The sequence below is a fragment of the Drosophila melanogaster genome, chromosome 3R (genome assembly GCF_000001215.4).
Source record: "Drosophila melanogaster chromosome 3R".
NCBI lineage: Eukaryota > Metazoa > Arthropoda > Insecta > Diptera > Drosophilidae > Drosophila > Drosophila melanogaster.
This window is the reverse complement of record NT_033777.3, coordinates 5,874,687-5,902,242: the sequence shown is the minus strand read 5'-3', so window position 1 is coordinate 5,902,242 and position 27,556 is coordinate 5,874,687. Positions and strand designations below refer to the sequence as shown.

The following is a 27,556-nucleotide window of genomic DNA, read 5'->3' as shown; positions in this document are numbered from 1 at the left end:
AAATAACACAGGCGAAAACAGTAACAACAGCAACATCTGCACTTGCGGACGACAGGATTCCAATGGAAAAACTCCAGAAAGGACTTGGCTGCGGCGTAAAATTGCCAGCTCTGCGTGAAATCGAAGGACACACAGAGCGGCGGCTGAATGGGGCTTAGGAAAGAATCAAAACCAAAGGCTAAAACCGAAAAGGCGCCGAAATTGAAAGCAGCATGTGAAGGGCGGAAAAATAGAGCCGGGGTAAATAGGGCACCGAACGGGTCCCCCAAGGTTTTCCTGATAGTACACCGAGAGAAATTCCTAAGACTTACTTATACTTACTTGCTTACTTTATATATTAAGGTTTTTTATAATTATTTTATTTATTTAAAAGACAGCACAGCGCTATGTTAATGAGTATTGCTGTACTCGAATTATGACTGACGAGTATCCTTCACTAACTCAGTAAATTGTTTATGATAAACTGCAAACTGTATACGTGCTGATATATAATGTTGCTTTTTGTATTCCTAAAAAGCCACTCCTTTCATCTGATACTTTGTAATACCCTAATACGTTCCTGAAGTTTTTTCCCCAAGTGTCGAGCATCCTTTTTGTCGACCAGGCTTTGCAACATTTCCAAAGGCACGTCACAGCTGGCAGCCTCACCTACACAGGCTCGCACACACCAAGATCCACAACAACACCCACTCCCACACACCAAATACCCTGTGGAAAGTGGTGTCTAGCAGGTCTCTGCATTTGACAGCTTTACACCCAGATACAAAGGCAGGAGCTGAGCCCCCGAACAAAACGATGTCCTGCCCAGGAGGCTAAAAGCAAAAATATTAAAAATTATAATGTTAACTTTTGCTTTGTTGTTTGACTGGCCGACAAGCAGACAGTTTTTTAGGGTTAGGCTATTTCGGGTTTTTGGGTTCATTTTTATGGCCCCGGATAGCTGGCCGGGATTTGTTCCTGCTGACTTTGACCCTTGAAATGCGATTTTCATAAGATTTTTATACATTTATATGTTGTGAGTCGTAAGCGAGCGATATGAGCAGAGAGGTAAGGGGGCGGCTGCTTGCCCTTCCATTATTAAAATTAACATTTGCCATGACAGCCACCTGTAACGAGCAGCAAACGGAAAGCTCTGTGAGTCGACAGGCCCAATGTCACGTTCAATATTGCATGCCATCAATGGCATTGGAAGGACATTCCACGCCCCCAACGCCCCCGCAAATCCCACATAATAAACAAAAGGCAGAAGAAAATGGACATGGATGGAGCGATACAAGAGACAAACAGGAACGATGCATCCGCCGAATCCCTTGCGATTGGGACTCCTGCCGGGATCAAGCGAAATGAAGCAATGAGAATATATAAAATTAAATAGAATTAAATAACTGCTCTGGCAATTGATGAGCAGCTCAGGTGGAAACATAAGTATATTCAATTTAAAGTTCACTTCGCAAAATCCCTTACGGAAATTTAAATCTGATTTAAAGCGGTCAGTTTTAAATGGTAAATAACAAATTACGGTGAACTTGTAAAGTCTCGCGCATTTAAAAATCTCTTTAATTTATGGCATATTAATGCTTCGGGTTCTTTGCTTATTGTGAAATGAATGAATTTCTTTCCTTCTGTTGTTTATAGATTAGGAAAGCCTAAGTGCACAGAACAAATATACCGAGTTACCTAGTGTAAGGGGAGGTATTTAACCCACAGTGGACTTAAAGCCCGTGGCAAAATCAAGGTTAATTGATTTTTAAAGCTCACCTGGGCGCCCGGCTGCTGGATGCTGTCTGCTGGATGCCAGGCATCTGTATCCGTAGGTTCCGTGGCATGAATAATTAAATTCGCTGCGGATTGGTTGGGTCTGCTACGCCCGGTCTGCTTCATCCTGAGCCCAACTCGACGGAGGACTGGCTGTCAAAAGAGGATAATCTGAGTGCCACGCTAACTGCCATAATCGCCGGCAGCCGCCCTCCAACCAACAACCGCTCATAAATACAGTCGGCTGGTCGGAAAATCCGGATGGAGGGACCAATCGACAGTGCATTTTGCTCCGAGAAGAGCGGGCCGTGTGTGTATTGGGCGGTGTATCCGGCTGCTTGAGAAGCGGTCTGCCGCAGAAGTAATAAGCCACCAAATGGTATTCAAAATGGCTGGCAATAAAGGCCAACGGCAGTCGGCGGCGTAAGTGAAGAGAAACTGAAGATGGCAGAATCTCAGTCTGAAGTGGAATACATCTACACGTGAATTTAATTCGTTTTAAATGGTTAGCTTGGATTTATATTAAGTAGGCCTTAAAAGTGAAACATATGTTTCTAATAATTATAATCTTCATCGGAGGTTAACTTATAGGTAAGACTAGAAGCTAACAGAGGGTTTTTACTATCACTATCTAATCACTATCTAATAGAGTAGTTCTAGGAATGAGATCACTGTTTCAGGATTAGGATTACTATTTGATAGATGGTGATAAGGGTCAGCGGATTCGAATAAATATTATTAAAATCCCTCGTGAGAAAAAGTTAATATAGCGGAAGTTAAGAGTAACCAAACCAACTGAAAAACAAGCTCAGGAAATATAACTCTAACGATCGAAAAAATATATATTTGATGTTGACAATAACTCCCTCTCTTAATGTAATTACTCAATACAACATCATTATATATAATTGAATATAATTGAATTATTGCGCTTAAGCATATGGCATAGTAGCATAGCATATGGATGTAGTTAAATAAGTTAAATAATTTTGTTGAGTGTGCGCCCAAAAGGACGTGCAAAAGTCGTGGTCCAAAGGCAATTAAGTCGAGTGCATTTTCGGGCCATTTTACGAGCGGCAGGCGGCTCTGGAGTCGCACTTTGCGCGAATTTCAGGTTAGATGGGATATTTAAAACTGTAATTAAGTTTCAAATGTATATGCGGTCGTGTGGGCGAACGTGTGTGTGCGGGTGTGGTAGTGTGTGGGTTTTCACTGGTGCGTGTGTGGCAGCGGAAATGCAAGTGGCGCATGCAAATCGATTTGGCCGACACTAAGCTCTGGCTTCCACCAACGACAGAGAAATGCCAACGTGGGGATTTTCTTTGTCGGGTCGCCACTTGGTCACAGACGGAAATGGTGGTCCAATCCTTGCCCTGATTGCTCTTTCCAAGGCGGGAGGCCGATTACCAAACTTCTCTCCATCGTCGTGATTAACTTTTAATGACTTCGATTTCAGTAATTGGACGGAAGGAATTCACAGTAATTGGAAAATGCTGTGAACTTAACATCGTTGTGTATTTGAACAATCTGTTCTTGTTTAAGTTGCCACAATTAAGTATTTATATTCGATTTAATGGACCGGAGAGTAAGTATCTGAATTCAATTGAAATGTTGCCAAATTCGCTTTGGTTTAAATTGCACAGTAATTAAAGTTGGTGATCCAAAATAGAATAATACGCAACGAGTCTAATGGAAATTGTGTGTTTATAAATAGTTTTAAATCTTTTCTAATTTATTTTTCTATATGAAAAAGACAATTAGTATTCTATTGCGTTCTCTGATAGAACTTTCTCCCCACAAGATGCCAACCAAACCAAAAAATATGTGGCATCTCATTTCTGTTTGCTAAAATCATTTGGAAATCCTATCGGAGGGATCCTTTTCCAGCTAATTTTTAACCCCAATCAAAATATTAAAATCTGTTCTCGGACTCTCAACTGGAAGTCTGAATGGCTTTGGGTTTTTGGAAGCCCTAACCTGCGGCAATTCTCACACAGAGCACCGAAAAACCAAATAGGCGAGCAGAGGATGAAAGTTTTATTTTGAATTTATTGCGGAATTTATTGGGCGACACTGCATAAATTTGAACTTGGCTGCCCTTTTTGTTTCTGCAGCTTCGTAGATTTTTTATTCCCGGGCTCCTTCATATATTCATATGCTACAAATTATATAGTAAAAGTTAAGAAGAAGATGGAGCGAAAACCAAACAAAAACCAACACCAGCGGCAACAATGTGTGGAAAGATGCCAACAAATGTCAACACCGTTCGCTGGAAAAGCGAGGGAATTGGGAAAATTGGAGGGGGTGGTGGTCCAAGGGAAAACCGTTGTTGGCAATAACAAAAGAAATTTACAGATATTACACAGCATGGCTCCATAATAATACCAATACCCCCACACACACAAACACACAAAGGACGAGTCGCGTCCAAAAATGTGGGGAAAACAAAGCAAAACCAAAAACAAGAGCAAAGACAAAAACAAAGGGGCAGTAAAACCATTTGCATACTTTTGTGTTTGTATATATGGGGGCGTGTAAACAGCCCCTTTTTGGTGTTATTATTGTTTCATATTTCTCTCGTCGCTGCGTTTCTTTTGTTTGCCGATGTGTGTGCCTGTGTGTGGAAACCAATTTTAAATTTGTTGCCACTTTTGTCGAGTTACGGAGCACACTTTCTGGCGCTTCGTCCCGCTTCACCTTTCCCACCTTTCCCCCGCGTTGCAACCCCTGCGATAGGGTTTCTTTATGCATAATTTGATACGGGCCGCCAGACAATATGCGAACTGCGAACAATGTGCGCCGCCCATTCTCACCTGTCTAATTTTGTCCATAAAGGTGGATGTGGATGAAGCGCACAAGTGGGCCGCACGTTGGCAGACCCTTATGCCCTCATAGTTTATTGCCATTTTCGATCGATGCATAGTTGAATTGCACAGTTTAAGTACCCTGTAAAAGGAAATTATGAAATGCAAACCAACTTTCTCAGTTGAAGGGGGGTTACGATAAATGAAATACATAAATATAGAAATAAGAAATCCGTGCCTATAAAAAAATGGGGTTTTCTTTTTTAATTGGTTTTTAATTCCAAGTGTGCAAGAGTAAACATAGCTTTTTTTTATTCCTAAAAAGTTAGAACAATGGAATGCTTCAAGTTGAAAACTACACTTCATTTTCCGTGAAGGGAGCGAAACTCTTTTGATAGCTCGAAATAAATAATTTTCTTTAAGTTTGCCTATTGCTCCCTTTAAAGAAATACCAATAAATAGGGCTTACTTCTCATATTTCTCTATAAAGTACCAAAGATTGATTCATAACATGAATGAATCTATGATCCAAATATTAAGATTTAATTTAGATATATTTCGTATTTATTGCAATATGTAAAATACAAGTCCTAGTCCACCTATAAGAGGTTCTCAATCAATTAAAATTAAAAGTAATCTGACACTTACGACATTTCTAAGAAGACCCCGTCGATTGTCATGGGTAATAGTCGGTCGGGAGAGGAATGTCGGATGAAAAGGTTCCCACGACAGCAGCATCTGTTTAAACTGTCAGAAAATACCGGCACACACACATGGGCACATACGCACACACCGACACGCTCTGACACATATTGTCATAAAATTATTCAATGGATATTGTGAGTGCAAAAGTTTTCGGTCCTTTTTTTATTATATGTATATGTATATACATTTTTTCGAGCTGCCCGCCCCGTCCCCTCTCAGCCCTTTTGCAATCTTTTTGAATAGGATTTTGTAAGCGTTACAAACTGAGGAGCGAACAAAAAGGAGAAGCATTAAATGGCAATATGAGAAGCTTGCTCTGATATTGGTTTTCGGGGCGGGGATCATCGGTTGCGAATACTAAATTCGCTGGGCTGAGCCGGGGACGAGGGGCTGTGGCGGTCAAAGTTTATGCTAAGCCACCGAAAAAGCCAAAACGTAATTACCAACCATGCAACGTCCAGTTCAAGGTCCTTTCCGTCTCGGGATTTGTTTAAAGAACGCAGCTCATTCATTCAGCCCAAGATAAAGTGCTACCAATTAACGCAAAATAAATAAAACTCAACTAATTGTTGGAAAAAAGCAGACCATCGACAAAGCAATGCTCAAGAATGGGCGAGGGGGAAAGCCAATGTGAATGGGCCGAGTGCACTGTTAAAAAAAAGGGGTGTATGGCAAGTCAATTAGGAAGTTAGACAATGTATTTAACATATTCTATTGGCATTTCATTGAAACGCTATATATAACTATTAAGGTTACGGAAACTATTGAAGCATTCTATTGTTGGAAGTTTTAAATTTGTAGTTTATAATCCTGTTAAGTGAGATAAATGCATTTGAATATTATTTATAGCTAACAAAAGCACACATACATTAAGAAATATTTTTTGAGTGCAGAGCAATCTGCTCGAACGGAAGTCGCGTGGTTGCGTCCACTTGTCTCCTACGCTTTCCCACTTTTCCGCATACTTTCTCCTCAGCTTTCTCTGGCCTTTCTTGTGGCCCTATTGGACCCCCACCCCGAGCCCCCTTCCCCTGCCCTGGCATGGCCTTCGACGACAGTCGACATTTCTGCAACTGCCACAATGTTGTCTTCTTTTCTCGGCTGGCCCATTTTATTTTGCTCCTTGCCACTCGTTTGCTTTCCCTGTTTTTCTGCTTTACAATTTTTACTGCCCGAGCATTTGGCGTTTATTTTTCTGTGTTTTCTGTGTCCCTTTCTTTTTGGCGCCCCCTGCTCCCTGCTGCTCGTGCTGCTGTGCTCATTGTGCAAACTCGGCATTATTGTTTCCTAAGGCCAACAACGAGAAAACACAACGTCAACAGAGGGCAAGCCGGGCTAAGACCGGCGTATTCTGGCCATATTTGGGTGACGGGCAAGGAAACTCCATTTCATTCCACTCCACTCCTCCCCGTGCCATGCCATTCCACCTTTCCTTATCACATCGCTATTGCTCCTCTGCCTTTGTTGACTATTCGGCGTTTCTCTATTGTTTGCAAATGCGCAAAATTAAAAGCGGGAAAAGCGAGGAAAAGCGAGGAAAGACGAAGAAAAGCGAGAACATCGCGAACCTGGAGCGCAGTTCTTTGAAGGAAATTTCGCAAGGAGTTTCCCCACTTGGCAGTTCGTTATGTTTACATTTTCGCGCATATATTTAATTAGGCTAATTAGAGAACGTGCCCTGGCTTTGGGCAAGGCTTAGGATCCGTAATTTATTCGCCGCATGGCTTACTGCACTCGAAGGACAATCGCAGAATTGGCCAAACACATGAGAAGGTGATGAGGAGTGCAGACGGAGGAGACACTGAGGAGGAGCCCCAGTGATAAGCAGAAGAAATATGAGCACCGGATATAAATTGTGTCAGCGGCAAAATGATAAAAAACCACTTAAAGGCGCAAACAATACGGCCGCCGGGTGGCGAAGAGTCCTGCGCGAAGAATCCTGCCAGCCGGCACAGTGACAAACCGCTCCGCTAACCGCAACTGGGTGGTGGGGCGGAGAAGGACTGGGGCAGGGGCAGAGATAGCACAGACTGCACGACGACGGCGGAAACAACAAAAGGACACAACTGGCGATGACTGTGCGAAGACGATGTGCTAGTGTGCGGGTCACTAGAAAGGAGCACTCGAAGAAAAGGATCTGCATATAATATGTCTTGCGACCCGAATCTTGTTAATAAATTCACTTAACTCAACTGTACCAAAAATTAAAATGATGGACCATTGGCGTCTGTTTTAATTAATATCTAAACTCGTATTTCTATTTTGCTAAACGATTGCTGATTAGTCAATAAATTGAAGTCCAAAGCAGACTCACTTTCAACTAGTACTGTTCAACTAGTCGAATGCGCAATATGAGGTCATTCCAAATGCAAATATATTGCCATTTCAGGACAATATATTTGGTCAAAAATGGTTTCCAACTCTATGAATTCAAACAGAACTGATTTACTCCTTTCTGGCTGAAACTGGCCAATTTATGTTGAAAAATAAGATGACCTGCTTAAAGTTTAAAATCAAAACTGATGTATTCAGCCTGTGCAAACAAAAAGCACAGGTGTCAACTAGGCGTATACGTAATAAATTGTAAAAAATAAAGAATCCAAATATTGTTATTAATATATTTTTAATGTTGCTGCTCTTTACTAAAAGACATGTTTTAGAGAGAATGTATGGATTTGTCTTAGTGAACAAATACAATTTCTCGGCCATATTTGTATACATTTCTTTAAGTGCCATAGAGAGAATTGTGGGAAAGCTTCGCCAACGTCAAGTCATTTACGGCGTGTCGCTGGGGCATCCGGAATGGGGGTTGCAAGGCAAAGGGCGTGGCAACCCCAACCCTCCACCTCTCCAAAACGCCCAAAGTCCTTCGACGGACATTAACAAATACAATAAAAGCGCCAAAGATAGCACGTCAGGCTTTTTAATGCGCAAAATTGCAAACGTTTGCTGTTTCGTTCGCTGGGCTGCGAAAATAATGCTAAACGGAAGAAATTAGTTGCGTGCAAATTTATGCTCGGGCTTCGTTTTGTCGACCCCTGGCTCCGCGGGTCAACGGGCAGCGGAAAAGGGTCATTTTGTAGACGCGTGAAAACCCAGTCCCATGCCCAGGCCGTTTTTGAGCGTGTCGGGTTTGCAATTTTCCATTCAATATTTATGGTTTGCTGGAAAAAAGAAAACAGCCCAAGCTGGGCCAATAAGTTGCCGGTCTTATTTAGTGGCCTCTTTGGAGGCTTTAAAGTAGACTTTATAAAGAGCCCCCCCTCCAACCTATGTATGTATGTGCTACTATGTTTGCAGTTTTCCATAGTTTAGCTTAGCTTAAGTGCTAAGTAGCATGTCTAGCTCTGCTCTCATTCCACTTTCATTTTATGGCTACTTAGCATTTGCATAGAGAGCCATAGCCATAGGTGAGCTCTCATGTGAGTGTATTCAAGTTTATGGCATTATTCTGATTTTTATTCGGCTTAGTTTGTATTAAGCTACTAAGTTATGCCTACAGTTTCAAGGAAAAAGACTACGTTTCAGACAAGAAAAAACATAATTAAACTTAAAAAAGACAGCATCGGGTTGGGATGTGGCCATACTTTCTTGAGTAAAGAAAATAAATAATATTTTATATACAACTAAATACAAAACCGTGGCGAAAGGAGACGACTTCGTGACAGCATTGAATTAAGTCATTTTCCCCCACAAGGGCGATCCATTTGATGCGCTCAAAACATAAGGTCATCCTGCGAGGTCACACGCTGTGAAAACATTCACATCGCATTATAATATATACGACCTTTGGCGCGACATTCGAAATGCTCGGGGAGACGACGATTGCTGACACGACTTATCGTCAATATTTTGGGCTTATTCACATTCATTCACATTTTTGTTTTTTGCGTTCCCCTGCGGCCGTTAGATAGAGATAACGAAGGAGGAACTACTTAGGCAACTTTTAACATTTCCGCTCCGCTTTTCTGCTTTTGCCTTTTTTCCAGCTTCGACGTCCGGGGACGACCCTTCGAGAAGGCCTTGTACTGGTCGGACACCAACTCATTTGGGCCACGTGCGTACTTCGTCACCGGCCAGCAGCCGGCCAAGTTATCGGTGGACAACATCCAACTGGACGACGAGGGCGTAAGTGGTTCCAACTGCTCCATTGCCGCACGAAAACGGCGCCATCTTATTGTTTGTTTTTTATTGGACTCCTCAACAGGTTTACCGCTGCCGCGTCGACTTTCAGAACTCGCCCACGCGTAATCATAGAATTAACTTAACGGTTATTGGTGAGTACCCGAAACCCAGTGCAGCACCATTAAAGGAAGCTCTCTGGCCGCCCACTATCAAATACACTCAAAAAAATCGACATACTATATATTTTCCAAAGCATATAAACTTGTTTAATACAAGTACATTTAAATAAATAAATAAATAAAATAAAATAAATAAATAAATAACTTAAAAAACTTGCCCAGATGTTCATATATATATAGCCTTGATTTTAGCTCAGTAATTTAAGGATATAATAGTTAACTACTAAGTAACTACTAGTTACTTATGGAAGAACAGCCTTTTATCCCTGAAGCTAACTTCTCTTAGTGTATCCTTTTTATAACGAATGACCCCGCTTTCTCCACTTTCTCCGCTCTCCTGCAGTTCCTCCGCATCAAATACTCGTGTACGATGCCTCCGGACGCGATGTTGCCGGAGCTGTGGGTCCATTGCTCGAGGGCGATAATATTGTGTTGACATGTGAAGTGCGTGGCGGTAAGTAAATCATGATAAACGACACCAATGCATACACGTACCCTCTGCCACATAAATGTGGCACTCAGACAAAAGGTTATCAAGCCGGCGAGGTCGCCACAAAAACGCAACTGATTCCAGTCGTACACTGTGATAAATAAAAATAAAACTAGAATGCCTTACGAGAATTAAAAGAATTAAAGTTACTTTCCATATGGAGGAGACATATGTCTAAATATTTGATACGCTGTTGAATGCTATGTTAATTTAATGAAGAGTTGAATTGAGTTTCTTTTAGAAAACCAAACCACGTTTATGACCCTACATTATATTCGAAATAATCGTCCAACACATCATAAACTATTTTTTCACCGTGCAATCCTTAGTGGGAGCTTCAGCTTCAGCCTCGTTCGCATCCATTCCCACTCGACCCTGACGGTCTATTTAAAGAATTAAAGATGAGGAGCCCCAGATAGGCCCCAGCCTAGGCCCCCAACCGAGTCTAGTGCGAGTGGGGGGCAGGGCTAAGTCATCGTAAATAATAAAAATAAATGTATGTCAAAGTCTGCGGTGACATCGCCGCTGCGCCAGGACAGACGCCAGGACATCGTCTGGGAAGGATCCTCCTGCGTGTGCTGCCCTGTCACTGCCAGTTTGCCAGCATTCTGGGCAAAATGCAACAATTTGAAGCGTCTGCCGTGCTTTTGTTGTGCACACACCACAGCCACATCCACAGCCACATCCAAATCGACATCCACACCCACATCCATTGGCCAAGCTATGACCTGTAGGCATATGCGGCATCGTAAATCTTTAAAGAGGTCCCCAAGGTGAAGGGGAGCACATCCTCTCCACCGACCGACCCCGCATGCTCGAAACTTTTTACTCGTCTTTTTCAGCTGGAAAGTGTGAAAAATTTTTGTACAACTTGCTCGCTTCGCTGGTTTGGCTCGAGGGCTTCTCCTTGCATGACTGAGCCCCAAGGATACGATCCGAACTGAACTGAACGCAACCCGACGGAACTGGCGATGGCGACGAATGCCCGAGACCAGCATTATAAATCATTAACTTTTCTGACAACAATATTTTCGGCGCACAACCCAGACGTTTTCCATGTCAACTAGCAGCACGATTTGTGGGCTTCATTTTCCTTCGGCCATTTAGTGTGGCTTTTCCCAGAGCTTAAAGTCTGAAATGCAGCTGATGGTGTGGAACTTGTTACTGATGCTCGTGAAAGTTTTTAAGTCTGCCAGATAGTGGAATTAGTTGATTATTACAGACAACCAGTGGATTCAGTTCATTGAACTGACACAATTGGCTTGCAAAGTTGGCAATAATATTCAGCGGTACAGAGTATAGAGTATATATATATTTAGTTTCAAGTAATTCAACTTAAGCTCTGCATACTTGTTAAAACATTTTCAAAGGGGCTGTTGTAGTAGTGAAAGCCGTAATGAGAAAACAAAACTTCGCTGCTAAAGCCAACTTTCCTTTTCACGGATACCAAAGGGAAATCGCGAAGAAGTCTCTTTGAGGCCGTTCTTGAACTCCATCAGGCTTAAAGGCCCGAAGTAGTGTCCCAATTTCGGCTGAAGGATCTCGGGCTTTGTGCAGCACCCTCTTGGCAAATGCTAGCTCATTATGCGCCTCACCTCTCCAATGCCAGGTGGTGTTGGGTAGCTCCGGATGACTCCGCTGCAAGCTGTGCTCCTCTGCAGATGCAGGTGCAGATTCAGCACTCCCTGCCAAAGGATTCATTCTACGCCTTGGCATTTCGACTCTTGGTTTGCTTTGCCAGCAGTGCCTCACGTCGCCGCTTTGACTAACCGCATGTGAATGAGCTAAACAGCCAGTTGCCAGGGAGCGGGATCCCAGCGGGGGCTTGCGAGGAGCTGGGTGCCGAATGGAGGTTCCGAGTGAAACTGCGACGATGTCGACAACATTCCCTTTTGACACCTGCTGAGCGACACGCTTCTTGGCAGGTGGCATTGCCTCTGATTTGTATGCAACATTTCCCACACGACCTCAATTTGCCACCCCTGCACTTAGCCAAATTGCTCGCTAATGCTGAGATAGAACTATTAAATACTATCGTATTCGACTATTCTTTCTGTAGACTTGAATAAAGCGCAGCCACATTGATTGGCGCCCTATGATCTCCATTCCATCATTGTATTGCCATTTGATACAGTTAATATAGCACACCATCCATTATCTCAGTGTATGGGTTGGCTGCTCGAAGGACCGCAATGCAAGCTCGTATTTCATTTGGCTCCTGGCAAGGGCTCAAAGCCAAATTAACTAATATCGCAATTTCAGCGCCACATGGCGTCGACGGAACGATGTTGAGGGATTGCGATTGCGGACGGCGGGTGCTCGCATCCTTATTAAGGCTAATGCAAATCCTGACGCTATTTTTATGGCCGGCCACTAATCATAGCCCCGGGCATGATAAACGCCAAATGCCAAATTGCTTTATCAAGTTTATTAACTTCGACTAATAGCAATTAATACCGGCAATAAAAAGCTAATCTAGCCGGCTGCCCCATAAAAGGACCCGGGTTATACATTGTGTCTGGCTCCAGTTGCGCAGTCCTTTGCATATTTGGCCCCCACTCCGGAGGACCATTGTCCGGCGGAGCAATTGTCAACAAGCGTAAGTATGGCTTAGCAAATGGCAAACGCGCTGTCTTCATTACACAAAGGAAGTGGGTGGGATGGGTTGGTTGTTCCATTGGCTGAGTTCGGTGGCAGAGAGAGAAAGTGGCTGGAGTTGCGGATGGGGGAGGTGAGAGCCAGCTAAATGCCGCAGGGAAACTGTTATTTGTCTATTATCCCTGCATTCCCATCCCATCCCATCCCATCCCATCCCATTCCAACCAGCCATCCTGCAATCCAAGCAATTTGGCGTGTGTGCGTGCGTCTTCGCTGGCTTATTGTCGCCGAGTATCCTTTGCAATCAGCCAGCACTCTAGCAGTAAATTCCCAAGTCCACACTCCAGCTATCAGCTACTTTCGCCCTTCAATTTCCCAACCCCGAATCCAATTCGGAATCCTCAAACCCCAAGCCTCAAGCCCAAGTCGTCTGCCAATGCCAATGCCAATCCCAATCCCCAGCTGCTTGTTGCTATTGTTGCTCATTTCCGCCGCATTCACTTGGCTCTCTTAATGGGCCAAACCAAACCCAATGGCTATGCCGGAGGAAGGCGGTCCTTGGGCTTTGGGCACTTAAACGGATTAAAAATATTTTCGTACATTTGATATGTGAGCGTGGGCAATGCCTTTTCCTACCACTTTCTCTGAGCATTGAGCGATGGCAGCTAAGCGAAAAAGTGATTGCAGAATTTCAATTGAAATGCCGGGCTGCAGAATCACAGAACTGCATCGAAAACTCCTTCCTCACTTGCGATTGAAGAGTAAATCGATAGTCAATCCCATATATGGCTGAGTCATATTTTATTAATTTAATATTCGGACTCATTGGCAAATTGAGGCAGGTAGAGATGGGCTTTCGCATGGATGTGGATGTGGATAAGAGAACCCATTTTCGTTTGAGCATCTTTCTTGCGGTTGATCTACTCGAATTAACAGCTTTAATTGGAGTAACTCAGCAGAAGGGCTTCTTTTTTAATTCAATTTTTAAAAGCATAACAAGAGGTAACTTGATGGCCAAAGAGTGGCCAAATCTTATTGTCTTACTAGTACCTTGCTTGACTAAATTTAATCAAATGTTAAACAATGTTATTGTAGCTTTGTGAGTTAATCTCCTTTGCATTTCCCCAGGTAGGAGTCAAAACTAAATTTTCCAATTAACTAAAGCCGCAATTAACATATACATTTTGCAATAGTATTGCGTCATTGATTCGGAAATTCGCTTTTGATTATTATCTAATATTTTGATAAATCCTCTTACTTGGTGATACAATTATGTGCTCTGCCAAAGCCACCAAATATGCCAGTAAATATGTATGAAAATGTGCCCTTTGTCCGAACTCCCCTCGCGTTTTATTGTTTTTCCGCATGTCTCCAAAACTTTCGAGTCTCCCCATTTGTCCCCCAAACCAACTAATTCTATATTCACGCTTATGCGTTTCGTGGGGAACCCTGGCCTTTTTCTGTCCATCCATCCGCCCGTCCATCCATCCATTTATCCATTTATCCATCCATGCCGGGCATCCAGTGGCCGAACTTTGCTAGTTAAGCTGGCTAAGCCTTTTTTAAAAGCCTTTGGTACACACTGCTAAATGCGCATTATCATTAAAATGTTCAAAAGTTTGCTTCTTTTTTCGGTCATAAATTTTCGAACGCGGCTCTGTGGTCACGCCGCTTCCGTTAGAAAACCACCTCGGGAAAACTCTCTCTAGACGGGCGGGTTAATAATGCATGAGTGGAAAAGTTTGCTGCCAGCGAAAAACAGTTGGCACGAAATTTAAAATTAATTTATGCATTAAACATTAATTTAAATTTGAACTGCGAGGCTATGACTAGAGCACACCCATATTGTTGCTCATTCACTGTATGTTCTTCACTTACCATTACGTTTTCCATAATTTCACTTTGTATATTTCAAGCTAAATCACAGAATTCGGTGCATTTCGTTTTACTTTGTTTCTAATTTCAAAGTTCTTAGGGTAAACATTCGCATATTTGTTTCCAAGCTATGCCTGAGTCCTGCAAATTTCCATAAAGTTAAAAATATACCATCAGGCAAATAACCGATTTATGTTTGACTCGAATAAACGTACAAATTCCATGCAACCATTGCTCTTATTTAAAATGTCACATGATGCAAAGGACTTTAGTCGAAATAAAGCCAAATACAAATAATCTTGGTGAAAGTGTTGCGTTTTTGAACGAAAGAAGCTTGATTTCAGCCTAATCTCAACTGTAGATTGCTTGTACCTTACCCACACCATAGAAGTAAACCATACTTTATAATCCCTGCTCCATCAACAGGTCGACCGGAGCCAACTGTGACCTGGATGAACGGAACACGGACCCTGGAGGCAGGCAGCGGAGTCTCGATGGGCCGACATGTGACCGTGAACCGGCTAGAGGTGGCCCAAATCTCACGCTCCGCCCTGAACAACACGTACCGCTGCCAAGCGTCCAACACGAAGCTGGTGGCACCCGTGGAGCGCAGCATCCGCATCGAGATGTTACGTGAGTGGACGAACGAGCAGTCAATGTGGTCGGTCACGCCTAATCTCTAAACCTTAAACTTCCACAGTCAAACCCACGTCAGTCAATTTAACCAATAAGTTGAAGGTCTTCGCCTCGAACACGCAGTACAATCTCACCTGTATTGTGGCCGGCTCTGTTCCGGATACGGAAATCAAATGGACGCAGAATAATCGGCCCTTCAAACGTGGCTTGGTAAGCTCCTCCGCCTCCATATCCCTTTCTCCGAGCATCTAACGCAATCTTGGCCAGGCGCAATGCCCACTCATGAGTTCCTTGCCCGTTGGCCAGCTGGACACTTCTCTAATCGATTCCACCACATCTCTCTCATCTAGTTGTCAACCAGCCAGAGCAATGGCAGAGTCATCTCCACTCTGACATTCTATCCACAGCCGGAGGACGACGGCACCATGCTTAAGTGCGAGGGCTCCAACCCACGGCTCCAGAACTCGGCCATCGAGGACTCGCTCATGATGAATGTCATCTGTAAGTGAAACTCCTTATGAATGCACACTTTAGTGATGAAAGTCGATTTAGTTTATTTTTTGGCGGGCAAGTTATTTTTATCCAATAAGTTATGATTATGAAAAACTGATGCATTCATAGTTTCCACTTAGTTTGCAAATTTAAATAGCCATCTTAAATATTTGCGGTTAAATTATCATAGTCATTAGAATGATTATAAAAACTACAGGAAATATGAAAGTATCATATATTTGAATGGTTTTTCCTTTTTTTCATATTTAAGACAGAAATGAACGAAGTGCATTCTTTTCGTTTCGTGTTAATTTCGAAAAAGCGATTTGAGTTTTCATAAATGGACAGGACACAAATCAAAGTTGCCTGTGAAAATACAAATAAGTCTAAATTATATGACATTATTTACGCAGCACGCTCCCAAGAATGAAGCCGTTCGCCTACATGTCAATATTTATTCCGCTGACATTTAGCGTGGCCATAAAAAACGTGCCGCGAAATTTGTTGCCTGTTTTGCTTCGTTGCGCATATTTGCAAAATGTCATAAATTTTACTTTATATGATTATCAATTTAGAGTCAACAGCAATCGCGACCTTCTACTTCCTTAGGTTTCTTGGGACGGGGTGCTTAAGCTCCTGCCTCACTAGGGGTTTTCCTTGGGTTAGTTGTTTTATGTTGTCACTTTGTTTTGCCGGGTTTTCCATCGGATAATCACAAATTTATTGAATTTTAAAGCCACGCATAGATGCGCAGCAATATGTGCGAAATTCGGGCATAAATATTGAATGGCCATCGCGTAAGCTGCAAAATGAAAGTTGGAGAAAGTTTTCATCCAACCCTTTGACCCGCTGACGGTCAAATATGACGATGGGAATATGAATTAAAAAAAAAAACACACACAAATACACAAGGAAAAGCTTGTTTAAAGGATTAGCGCAGATGACTTAAGCTTTTAATGGACCCGCGCTTTTGATCGGAAAATGGAGTATGGGGAGAATGGGTAAATGGGGGACCGTGATTCGTGTTTGCCCCAAAGAAAAAGCGTGGGAGCTACCTAGAATCGACTGCTTTACAGTTTCCAGTCTGGTTAACCCCTTCTCAGCCATTTCCTCGCCAATGACACTAACAATTTGTTGCTTTCCCTTCGCGAGGCTGTCACTTTCCTTGGCGCGGCCAATCATGATGTTGTAAAATCGCCGGGAGGATGCGAAAACACTAAATAATTTTTATGATCCATCATTGATATTGGGGCGTTGCTCGCGGCGGCGGAACAATTTTAATTTAAAAATTTCTGTCATTTGGATCCGGAGTGGCGGCTTAAAGCTTCGTTCCGACGCTGCGTTGTTAACATTTATGGGCCGTAGATTGATGAGGACAACAACGCCGCGTTTTATTATGCAATAATATTTTTCGATTTATGTTTAATACGAGCCCGTCCCCAGCATAGTAATTTGAATGCATAAAAAGCGCGCAGAGCGGCGAAATTTGCACATTAGCGCAGGCAATTAAAATGCCAGATCAACTATTATTAACATGTGGCTTCTTGACGCCTTTTCAGATCCGCCGCAGGTCACCTTGTCGCTGGGCTCCACGCTGCGTCCGGACGACATCAAGGAGGGCGACGACGTCTACTTCGAGTGCCACATCAAGTCCAATCCCAAGGAGCATCGCATCATGTGGTCGCACGACGTGAGTCCTGGCCAAGTGAAAATGTTTAGCTTGCATAAATTAACCGGTTGATTTGCCATTCCGCTCTAGGGACAACCGGTCACCCAGAATGTATCTTGGGGCATCATCATCTCCACCCGCTCCCTGGTCCTCCAGCGAGTGGGACGCATCCACTCCGGTTTCTACGCCTGCTCGGCGGCCAATGACCGCGGGGAAACCCAATCGGCTCCGGTCAACTTGAGGATTCGATGTAAGTAACACAGACCTTCAAGGAATTTTACACACATACACCGCCATATATACATTCAGAAGTGATGGCGCCATTTTCAAATTACTGCTAGTATTGAAGGAAAGCCTCTCGTTTGATAGAATACCCTGTAGTGCCTTAAGCAAAAAATACGAACTTTATTTTGTGGAGTGAAAAATCAACAGCAAGTGTTGAGCTTACTCATTATCTTTTGATGATTTATTTCATTCTAACACATAGAGCAAAGTACAAAATATTTATACTTATTTAAAACAGAGGTCGGTGCAGCTTTAAAAACTTTATAAAAATCCCATTTTGTATTATTAAGCAAAAACAAAGGAAACCGAAAATTTGCACAAAAATTATGCTGACAGTTGATGTCAGTGGAGCGGAGCATTAAAAATACATATGCATAAATTTATGCGCAAATTGACACACCGAGAGAAAAATGGGCAAGATGTTGTCGAATTCGCAAATCGATTTCATTCCGATAAGTGGGCGGGGGCACACCCACATGGTAAATTGACAGGCACAACAACAACAACAGTGGCTATGCATTTGACAAAATCGCACAATGTCCTTGCTGGAAAGCCCTAAATCGACCCCCTCCGGCCACCGAAAGCACAGGATGGTAACAATGTCCAAAACTAAATTATGCTAAAATGACAGAAAATATTTTGTGCAAAAAGCCGTAATGTGGACTATGCATCGCATATACATATGTACATCCGTTTACATCGGCCATTCACCATATAGATAATATATTTTATATTTAATTTATATGGGGGTCTTTGTGCGTGGCTGCATTTCGAGTGTGTGTTTCGTCAAACAAACGACACAATATTGCAATTTTTGGTCGACAAAAACTAAATATTCCCATTTCAATGCAAATTCACACAATTATATCGAAAAATAGTTCCCTCGAACTGCATATATTGTGGTATATTTATTAACCCCAAATAAGCTTCCTATATGTTCAATAATTTTTAACAAAAGTATTTTATTTAAAAGGATTATTCAATTTATTGGAACTTAAGCTTTCAATGAAACATGCAGTTTCAGCTATAATAAGAGGCTCGATAAACTTCTTAGCTGTATCTCCCTACTTATCCACATTCCTCAGACTGCTAGGGGTATCTGATAGTTGCGACACTCGGACTGTAGCTTTCTACAGTCGCGTATTTTGAAGTGCTAATTATAGTTTGGGTAATGAAAACTCGGAGGAGCTGCGACTATTGCATATGTGATAACTTGGAGTCCACAATGGCTGGTTAAATTGTTAAAGCTGAAACTCTGGCCCTAATAAAAGCTAATCGAGTGCCATTCAACATCAAGTGGCCGGAGTTGAATACTACACACCTGTCATAGTTCCCATGGCTCCATCCCACTTAATTGACACTTTTGTGGAATCCCCAGCCATTTTAATGGACTCCAATTACCGTCGCAGGAAAACAGGCAGCTCCTTGTGTTGATAACAACAGAAGCGGGCCGATAGTGTAAATTGAAACCAATCAATTGATAACTCAATTGATTTCTAATTGTCACAGCTCCGATTTGACGAGCACATCTAGCATGCTACACACCATTGTCCCATTACCCTATTGGCCTATTACACCATGGGCCCACTGTCACTGGCTAGCCAACTTTCACACTTCGGGCCCGAAAGTGTGTGTAATTATAATTTGTGGACAACAATCACAGGCACAACGAAACATAAAAATAAATGGCCGATAAACGCCGCTCGGTGCCTTTGTGTGCACATATTGAAAATGTCTCAATTACCGCTATAGAGCATTTACTTCCGTCTGTATTTCTAAATAATTAATGACGCTTAAATACCATGCCATTCAAGGGGTATGTGTTTGGGTTTGTTGGTTTTGCGTAAATATGCATATGCTCCCATAAAGCATTCCCCCCCTCCACACCGCTCTGCATTTCCATTGGGGCCAAAAGTTTTGCCCCCAACTGGAACTGGAACTGAACTTAACGTGTCAGTTGGTGGGGGGTTCACCATGAGGGTAATAAAAATGAATGATCTGCTTTTATTATCGAAGCCCACAGTCATTATTAAACCATTTATAATTATGGGAAAGGTCAGGCGGACAGGTGGGTGCACACAAACACACACACACACACACACACACGTTCAGCAGGTGCGCAGGGGATATTGAATTCAATTTTTATTTCGCATATTTAATGCGAAAGAGAAAACCAGAGCAGTCCTACATGCACAGAGGGCAGGTTAACGAATATTATTTAATTAATTGACCGGTTAAATGAATATTTTGATGCCATTTAAGCCCGAACCCGCCTGGTTAGCTGATGAAACTAAAAAATGTAATGAAATTTTCTGCGATTTGACCGCTTCGCTGCACTGATTCTAAATTAATTGTTTGGGATTTTAAGCTTCAACACTGTTTTGTGTGCTGAAATGACAAAGGATTTATGTCGAGTTTTTTTGCTACCATCTGGTTACCATTTCTGTTTATCAAATAAACCATAACAAAACTCAGTTCGATTTTAGCCAGCCAGCCAGTTATGATCCAAATGTGGAATATTATTTTGCACAGTGAATTAGAATGGCGAAAAATGCGTAATTATCCCCGATTTGAGCGGCTCGCTGCACAGCTGCCAAATTGAATTGGTCGGCATCCGAACTCAAATAAGTAGCTACAACTGTTTGAGTTCGTTGAAAACAAAATTTTCGCAGCATCAGCATCAGGGATGTGAAATCGAAAATGAATCAGAAACACAACGGGCTACACGGGCGGAAAAAGGAAGCTCGCAATGAAAATCGAAAACGAAGACATCAGCAAACGTTTGCTCTGCCTTGCCATTATCGAATACTGACTACTGAATACTGAATACCCAATGCCCGTTACCCTTTTTGATAATTACGATAATTGAAAGTAAATACGAGTACAATGCATAAGGATACACCGCCACCGACTGCTGTGCAAATACCACGTGGGCTATTTACACGGGCATCGCGCATACGCCACGTAAACATTTACATACCGCTGGGTGGCGGGATTGATGGTTGATTGGATATGGATGAGATAGCCTGGGCTAGCAGGGGGTCGTATGGAACGGTATGGCACGGTATGGCATGGTATAGGGGGGGAGGAGCTCCACACGTCTGGGGGGCATCTTTGTTGTGGGACCGCGATTGAGATTAATTGATTTACGGCTGCCAGCAGTTCGCTCATATCTTTCCAGAAATTAATCAGCAGAGGTCACAATTGACGTTATACGATTGCGAAATTGATGCTGTCGTAAAAATATTACGTGGGATGCGAGGAACGGACTGCTCCATGGCAGAATAATAAAACTGAGCAATCAGCTGCAGCCCTATCCCCCTAGATGTTTATTATAATCCGAATTGCGTACTTGTGCCGCAGATTCGCGGCACTTCCTCTCAAATTTGCATAGCGACAAGGGTGGCATGCGCTTGAGTTCATAATTTTCGACTGGCGCTGTCGTTGCTCTGCAAACAATGCTACGGGGGTTTCCTCCTTTTGGCCATCTAATTGGTTTGTGCCCGTGCCGAGTCCTTGGCCGCAGTTTTCCCAGAGAATTGCACCTTGTGCTCCGGGGAATCGGTTTGGCCATGGTCATTAAAGTGCCAGCGCCATCCAGGTGAAGCCAAAATGAAGAAGGATGCAAAATGGGCGCTTTAAAGAACATAAATTTAAAGCCGTTTAAGACAGCTTATATCATTCAGGATGAAAAATCCATCTTTAGACGAAAATTTCTTACTAAACGGCACTGCGCTTCCAAGTTTTCTATCAGAATTCCCAATCCACCGATTCGAGATTAAGGCATAGTTTATGCATCGTGTACAAATATTTGTATACAAACTCATTACACGATTTTCAGCCACAGCGGGACACACTCCAACTTTTCAAATAATTTTTCATAAAACCAGCAGAAAGTGTTGCGGCTTGGGTAATAAATGCCTTCAGGTGCTTAGAGTGCTGCGTGTGTTGTCTGCCGCGTTTTTTTGGTTGTTTGGTTGTCAGTTGGCTGTTGCTTCGCCGTTGCCGTGTTGTTTATGACAGGATTCTGTTGCCACGGGGCAAACAAGGAGCACGATGCCACCCACATCGCACACTTGGCGCAGTTTTGAAAGTTGCTACCAAAACTTTTTGCTTGCGTGGGAATTTGTTGGCGTGGGGGCACATATTTGCCATGCCTTGTGTATGACATAAAATTTCAAGTTCAATCGTTTCTAGCCAAAAACGCAAAATGAGTTTACTTTGAATAAATCATGAGTCAAGTGGGAAGTGAAAAGTGGGGGAGTACATCACCATTAAGCTGTGTTCAAACTTACGGGCTGGCAATGTGGTTTCTAAAATTTTTACCTGGGGCTTAATGCTAAAATCTGAGAACCAATTTCGGAAGCTTAATAGACAATATATATATTTAATTATAAGCCAGGGAACTATTTATGGCTTGTTATATTTAAACATGAAACTGATATTATTTCTATTTAAGTACATTAATTTGCTTTTTTTATTTTGAGCACGATAGTAACACAATATGCTTGTCTAAGAATAAATTCCGAAATAGGGAGCTTCAATTTAGCACCCATACCTGAGGAAAAAGCGAACGCCAGCTGCTTTACTTAAATTGAAAATCTGAGCTGACAATTCGACGGGCATTTGCCCATTTCTCTGGCCTGTCAGCAAAATGTTTGCAATATAAATACTTGATATAGACAGAGCACCATCGGACAATTGCAGCTGCTCATTATTTCGCATTTCCCCCCCTAAATAACCCAATCGACTTCATTCAGTTCACAGTTCCATTCTAAATTCGATCTCCCAATCGTGTCGCCAACAGATGCGCCCGTCTGCAGCAGCAGCTCCATCACCGTGATTGGAGCCTCCTTGGAGGAGGACGTGCCCATACCGTGCCGCGTCAACTCGGACCCGCCCGAAATCGACTTCGAATGGACCTTCTCCACCAGCGGTGAGCACTTCGAGGTGCCCTCGGGCCACTACGCCACAATCCAGGACCCCACCATGACCACCACCAGCGATGTGAGGCGCACGGTCGTCGAGTCCAACGAGACGCACTTCGAGAGCTACGGTGAGTCCATACATTTAACATTATTGCTAAGTTGTAAGAGGTGATTAAAATTACTGCTAATACTTAGGCAGAACTTTAATATTGATAACTTGAGAATGAAAAAATTAATCATTCGCACGAGAGGAATTCGTGATTTCGAGACGAAAGCGATTTTAATGTAGATATTTTCAAACGGAAGCAGTATTGAGTTTAAGATTGTGGAAGAGGTGGGAAGGCTGAACAAATGTTGGAGACAGGCAAATGAGAGCAGTTTCAATCTAAGAACATTTCGATCTCGATCTGAAATCAGCAAGGGCATAATTCTGATTTTGAGCTTAAAACTCTTAAATCGAGATCGTTGAGAATGCGTTTTTTCTCTGAGCGTACACACTCCAGTTTCAGCCATTACATAATAGTTTTGAACAGCCTTAGACGGTAAGGCATTTGCATGTGCTTGCGCTTGAGCGGGCTTTAGAAATTAGCATTTCGCAGAGGCCTAAGTGCGGCAGAGGTGGCAGACACCTGTGTATCTGAACAATAGGGGCAGTGGCTGTGGGCTTCAGATACTTTTATCAATACACTCGTATCATGCACATACTCGCACCGCATGGTCGCAAATTGGATTATCTCCTGCCGGCCCAGTTGGCTTGACTGAGCTGCTTGGGCAAGCAGAACTTATTTCATTTAACTTGGCCAAAAAGCTTAATTTAATAAACGCCCAAACCGAATTGCAATTTGCACCTGTATTCTGTCCCCCATGTACTTACAGTGGAAACCGTCAGCGAGCTGATCTACACGCCCAAAGGCGAGCGAGACTACGGAACATTGGCCTGTTACGGCCGGAATGCCATTGGAAAACAGTCGGATCCGTGTGTGTTCCAAGTGGTGCCAGCAGGTGAGTTCCACTGCCTTCCTAACAAACTTTAAAATTAATAGGAACTATTAAATTAATAACAAATCAATTCTAAAGTTTAGCTACCAACTTCGATCTAATATAATTAATGTAGACATAGCTATTGCATTTAATAAATTTATTACCAAAAACCCATGCAATACCACTATTTAGTTTACTTCTTGTCGCTCAGACAATAAATCAGGTTTTAACCAAATTTAAATTTTAGCCAATTTAAACCATTTGCAATCATTTAACAAACACTAAAGTGTTGTTGATGGCAAGATATTGATACAAAATATGAAATCCATATCGATTAATGAAAAATTAACACAAATACAACGGCATAACTTGCGGACAGCCAAATATGCATATATCTATCTATCAATTTCCTTGTCAAATAGTTGTTTAAAAGGCGAATTTTAACTTGGCATTAGGCCAGGAAGACGATCCATTTACCGTAGTTAGTACCACTGTATTTTTGAATCGCATTTATTCCCTGCAACATAATACGTATGCTGCGAATGTTGTTTGGCATTGATTGGTTTCGCTTACTCGATCTTTGTAGCCAAGCCGGGGGCACTGCGAAACTGTACACTACGGCCGTATGTGGTGACCTCCGCCTCGCTGAACTCATCGAATCAGACGACAATGCATGCCAATCAGATACTGCCCACACAATACGGCAGACACGAGTCGAATTACCCGCACATGGAGTACGTACGTGAGCGCCATAACAGCAGTGGCGGCAATAACAATGGCACTGCCCCGGCAGCTGGCCGGAACAATGTGGCCAATAAAAATATGAGGGGCAGGACCAGTGCCGGCCAGGCCAAATCCAATAATAAGCAGCTCACTCAGCAGCAACTACAGCGTCTCAAGAAGCGGACATCATTCACACCGTCCCAAACACTGGCCGCCATCGAGCGGCAGCGCCAGAGGAAGCAGCTGTCGCAGCAGCAGCAGCAGTTGCAGCAACAGCACCACCAAGCCACTGCAACCAAGTCCGGTGGCGATAACAAACCTGATGGATCGCCGGCCAAGTCGTCGAAGCAGCGAATGCGGCGTGCCAGCCGAGACCCCCAGATACAACAGCAACAGCAGCACCAACAGCAGCAGCAACATCAGCTGCATGCAGCAACATCAATAACCAGCAGCCAGCGGAAGCAGGCAGAATCAAATTTATCAACGTCGCATCTAGGTAAAGGCAGTAGCAGCAGCAGCAGGAGCCGCAGAAGCAGCAGCAGCAACATCAACAGCAAGAGTAACAATGGCAAACAACCAGCAAAGTATTTTAATAAGCGACAGAAAAACATGCACAAACAGAAGCACCAGCAAAAGCTGAAGCAACTGAAGGGAACAACAAACGAGCACAACAGCAATATAATCCATCATTATGCAGCATTGAGTTCGAGTTTGAGGCGAAGGAAGCGACTAGCAGCAAATGACATCTTGGCAACTGTGGCGGCGGCATCCACATCGGCATCATTATCTTCCCCACCCGCATCCTCGGCCGCATCATTGGCAGCTACTGCCACGGCGGCGGTGGAAATCGAGCAGGATGTTTCTGCTGTTGATGCCCCTGCTGCCGACAGTGGCAGCAACAATAAGCGCTCTCGCAAATCCCTAACCATCCTAGACAAACAGAAGCAGCAGCAAGAGCAGCAACAGTTGCTGCCTCCGAATGCTCCGCAAATAAGCAACCAGCCGGTAGCAGCAATTAGCGGCAACAATGTCAAGGAAACAGCAGCGACATCGGCACACGGTGCAGTTGCAGCGGGAGTCAAAGACAAGGCGCCGTCCTCCAAGGAGGACTCCACTGACAATGACAACGACAGCGATGGTGACGAGGACGACGACGATGATGACGATGATGGAGCAGAGATTGATGCTGAAACAGAGACTAATGACGAGGAAGAGGATGAAGACGAGGGTGGAGAGGCCCACGATGACGACGCGGACCTGGATGAAGATGTTGCCCAGCTAGCCACCGACGCCGATTACTTGGCCGACGGTCCGGGCGATCTGCAGGAGTACGAAACTGTGGAGGAGGTGGATGGCCAGGCGAAACATGTGCACATGCTGTCCCTGGAGGAGCAGCTGGATCTGGAGTCGCTGGAGGACAACGTCGAGGAGGAGGACGACGGCGAGGTCGATGATATGTACAATGTTAGCGATGATGACTTTGTGGCCAGTGTGGCTCTCTCCACATCCGACACCACAGCCGCCACCCCGCTTCAAAGGACAACAGAAGGACCTCACATTAGGGAGAAAGCCACCCAAAGCCAAACCCAAACCGACTCCGCTACCGAATGGCAGCTTCCCCATTTCGACTACTCACGCATGGAGTATAGTTTCAGCAACGGCGTAGTCACCCAGAGTTTGCTGGGTGGTGGGGCGGTAACTGGGGCTGGACACGACGGATTTGCGGGCGGCGGAACCATCAATTTCGACAACTACGACAACATCATCTACTCCACCATGGAACTCGAGTGCATGCCAGGATACGACGGCGGACTGCAGCAGCAGTTCTTCCTGGAGGCCTACGACTCCAAGACCATGAAGCTCAGGCTTAACATGAGCAGCACCTACATGGACGTGCCCGTCTTCCGGATCGATCTATCAGGTGAGTGTGTCTACCTTATCAACTATCCACCTGATTTGTTTCAAGTACTTTTAATGATGATTAAAGATGACATATAAGTGTTAAGTATGCAATCTTAAGTATGGGTTATAGTAAGGATAAACTTAGCGTATCTTAGAACTTATACCATTTGCTCAAAGTACAATAGTTAATAGTCCATGCCTAGGCGGTATATAAATAAATACAAGGTTGCTTTTGATTACAAAGTTATTTATATCAGCAGGCTTACAAGATCAGGCTCAGATCAGATAATATAACTTTTTTAATTCCTCTTAATGTGTGTCTCAAACAAAATCTACGCTAGCATAAATTGTTTAAATATTACGCTAAACGGGCAACTCAATTGCTTGACCTTTAATGGTTCCGGGGAAATCCAATATTTCCGCAGATTCTCGCTGCCCCGGAGCAATGTTTTATTACACGATGCTTATATATTATTATATTTAAATGAGGCTGGCTTAGAAATCGCGAGGCCAGGGTGTTGGTCGTACAATATTTACACTGCTGTGCGAAAGCCGCAAACTAAGGACTTGACTTTTATGCGGCCAACAGCAGCAAGGACCAAGGAACAAGGAGCTGGTAGCTGGGAGCAGGAACACAGTAACAGCAACAAACACTAAAACAAAAACAAATCAAAGTAACAAACTGAGCAAAAAGTTGAGTTGGCGAAATTGCGCGTTGGCTTCAAGACAAGGAGAAAATCCTGCGGCTCGGCGAGGAATAGCTACAGTGAAAGAAATTCTGTGAAAAATGGGTTTGAATTTATAAAGTCACTGTTTTTATGGCAATATTCGACTTCAATGAGTTTTCAAATACTTGAGAAGTTACTAAGCTAAACCTTTACCATTACTTACCAATACTTCTGAGTCCTGATGAAGGATATACAGTATTTGAATATTGTCCAGGAGCTATATTTCCAAGAAAGGATTGCTCTTGATAGTGTAATCAACTTTTGCTAGTACACGCTGAAACTATGTTTTTAACTAGACAATATATTCAACGAAGTTTACTTTCAATCCCAAAAATGTAAGGTATGTTAAAAAGATACTTTGAGATACTTTTTCGCCGTGTATGCAACAAGCTAGCACTACGCAGATTAATTAGTTGAGGGTGCCAGGACCTCAGCTCAAGCTCCACTTCCCCCTCTCCCCCTCCCCTTCCCTTCTTATCCTTGTGCCTGAACCATTGCTGGCACATGCTGTTGCCTGTTTTGTTGTAATGAATTTTAGCTAGTCAGCAAAACTTTTATGCCAATGGCGTTTTGAGGTGGGGAATTGGATGAAATAGAATGCTGCAAGGGGGACGGGGGAGGGGCTGCTGCGGTCGTGGCTGGTTGCCTAGGGGGGAGGGCAGAAGAAAACTCGAATCGAGC

General features: G+C 43.3%; 1 protein-coding gene and 1 long non-coding RNA gene across 2 annotated transcripts in view; one reads left to right on the top strand and one right to left on the bottom strand.

Moving 5' to 3' along the window:
• Positions 1-27,556, top strand: part of side-III (sidestep III) — a 96,691-nt gene that overhangs the window by 57,313 nt on the left and 11,822 nt on the right. Inside the window, exons 4-14 of the mRNA NM_001043216.2 lie at positions 9,254-9,392; positions 9,472-9,541; positions 9,912-10,022; positions 14,958-15,164; positions 15,232-15,377; positions 15,518-15,668; positions 17,219-17,349; positions 17,419-17,578; positions 22,421-22,669; positions 23,418-23,543; positions 24,109-26,166. Of these exons, the coding sequence (NP_001036681.1) occupies positions 9,254-9,392; positions 9,472-9,541; positions 9,912-10,022; positions 14,958-15,164; positions 15,232-15,377; positions 15,518-15,668; positions 17,219-17,349; positions 17,419-17,578; positions 22,421-22,669; positions 23,418-23,543; positions 24,109-26,166 (3,548 nt within the window). The remainder of the gene's footprint in view (positions 1-9,253; positions 9,393-9,471; positions 9,542-9,911; positions 10,023-14,957; positions 15,165-15,231; positions 15,378-15,517; positions 15,669-17,218; positions 17,350-17,418; positions 17,579-22,420; positions 22,670-23,417; positions 23,544-24,108; positions 26,167-27,556) is intronic.
• Positions 10,317-11,401, bottom strand: lncRNA:CR45761 (long non-coding RNA:CR45761). The gene has a single exon (NR_133332.1). It is a non-coding gene; the product is annotated as a long non-coding RNA:CR45761 (long non-coding RNA).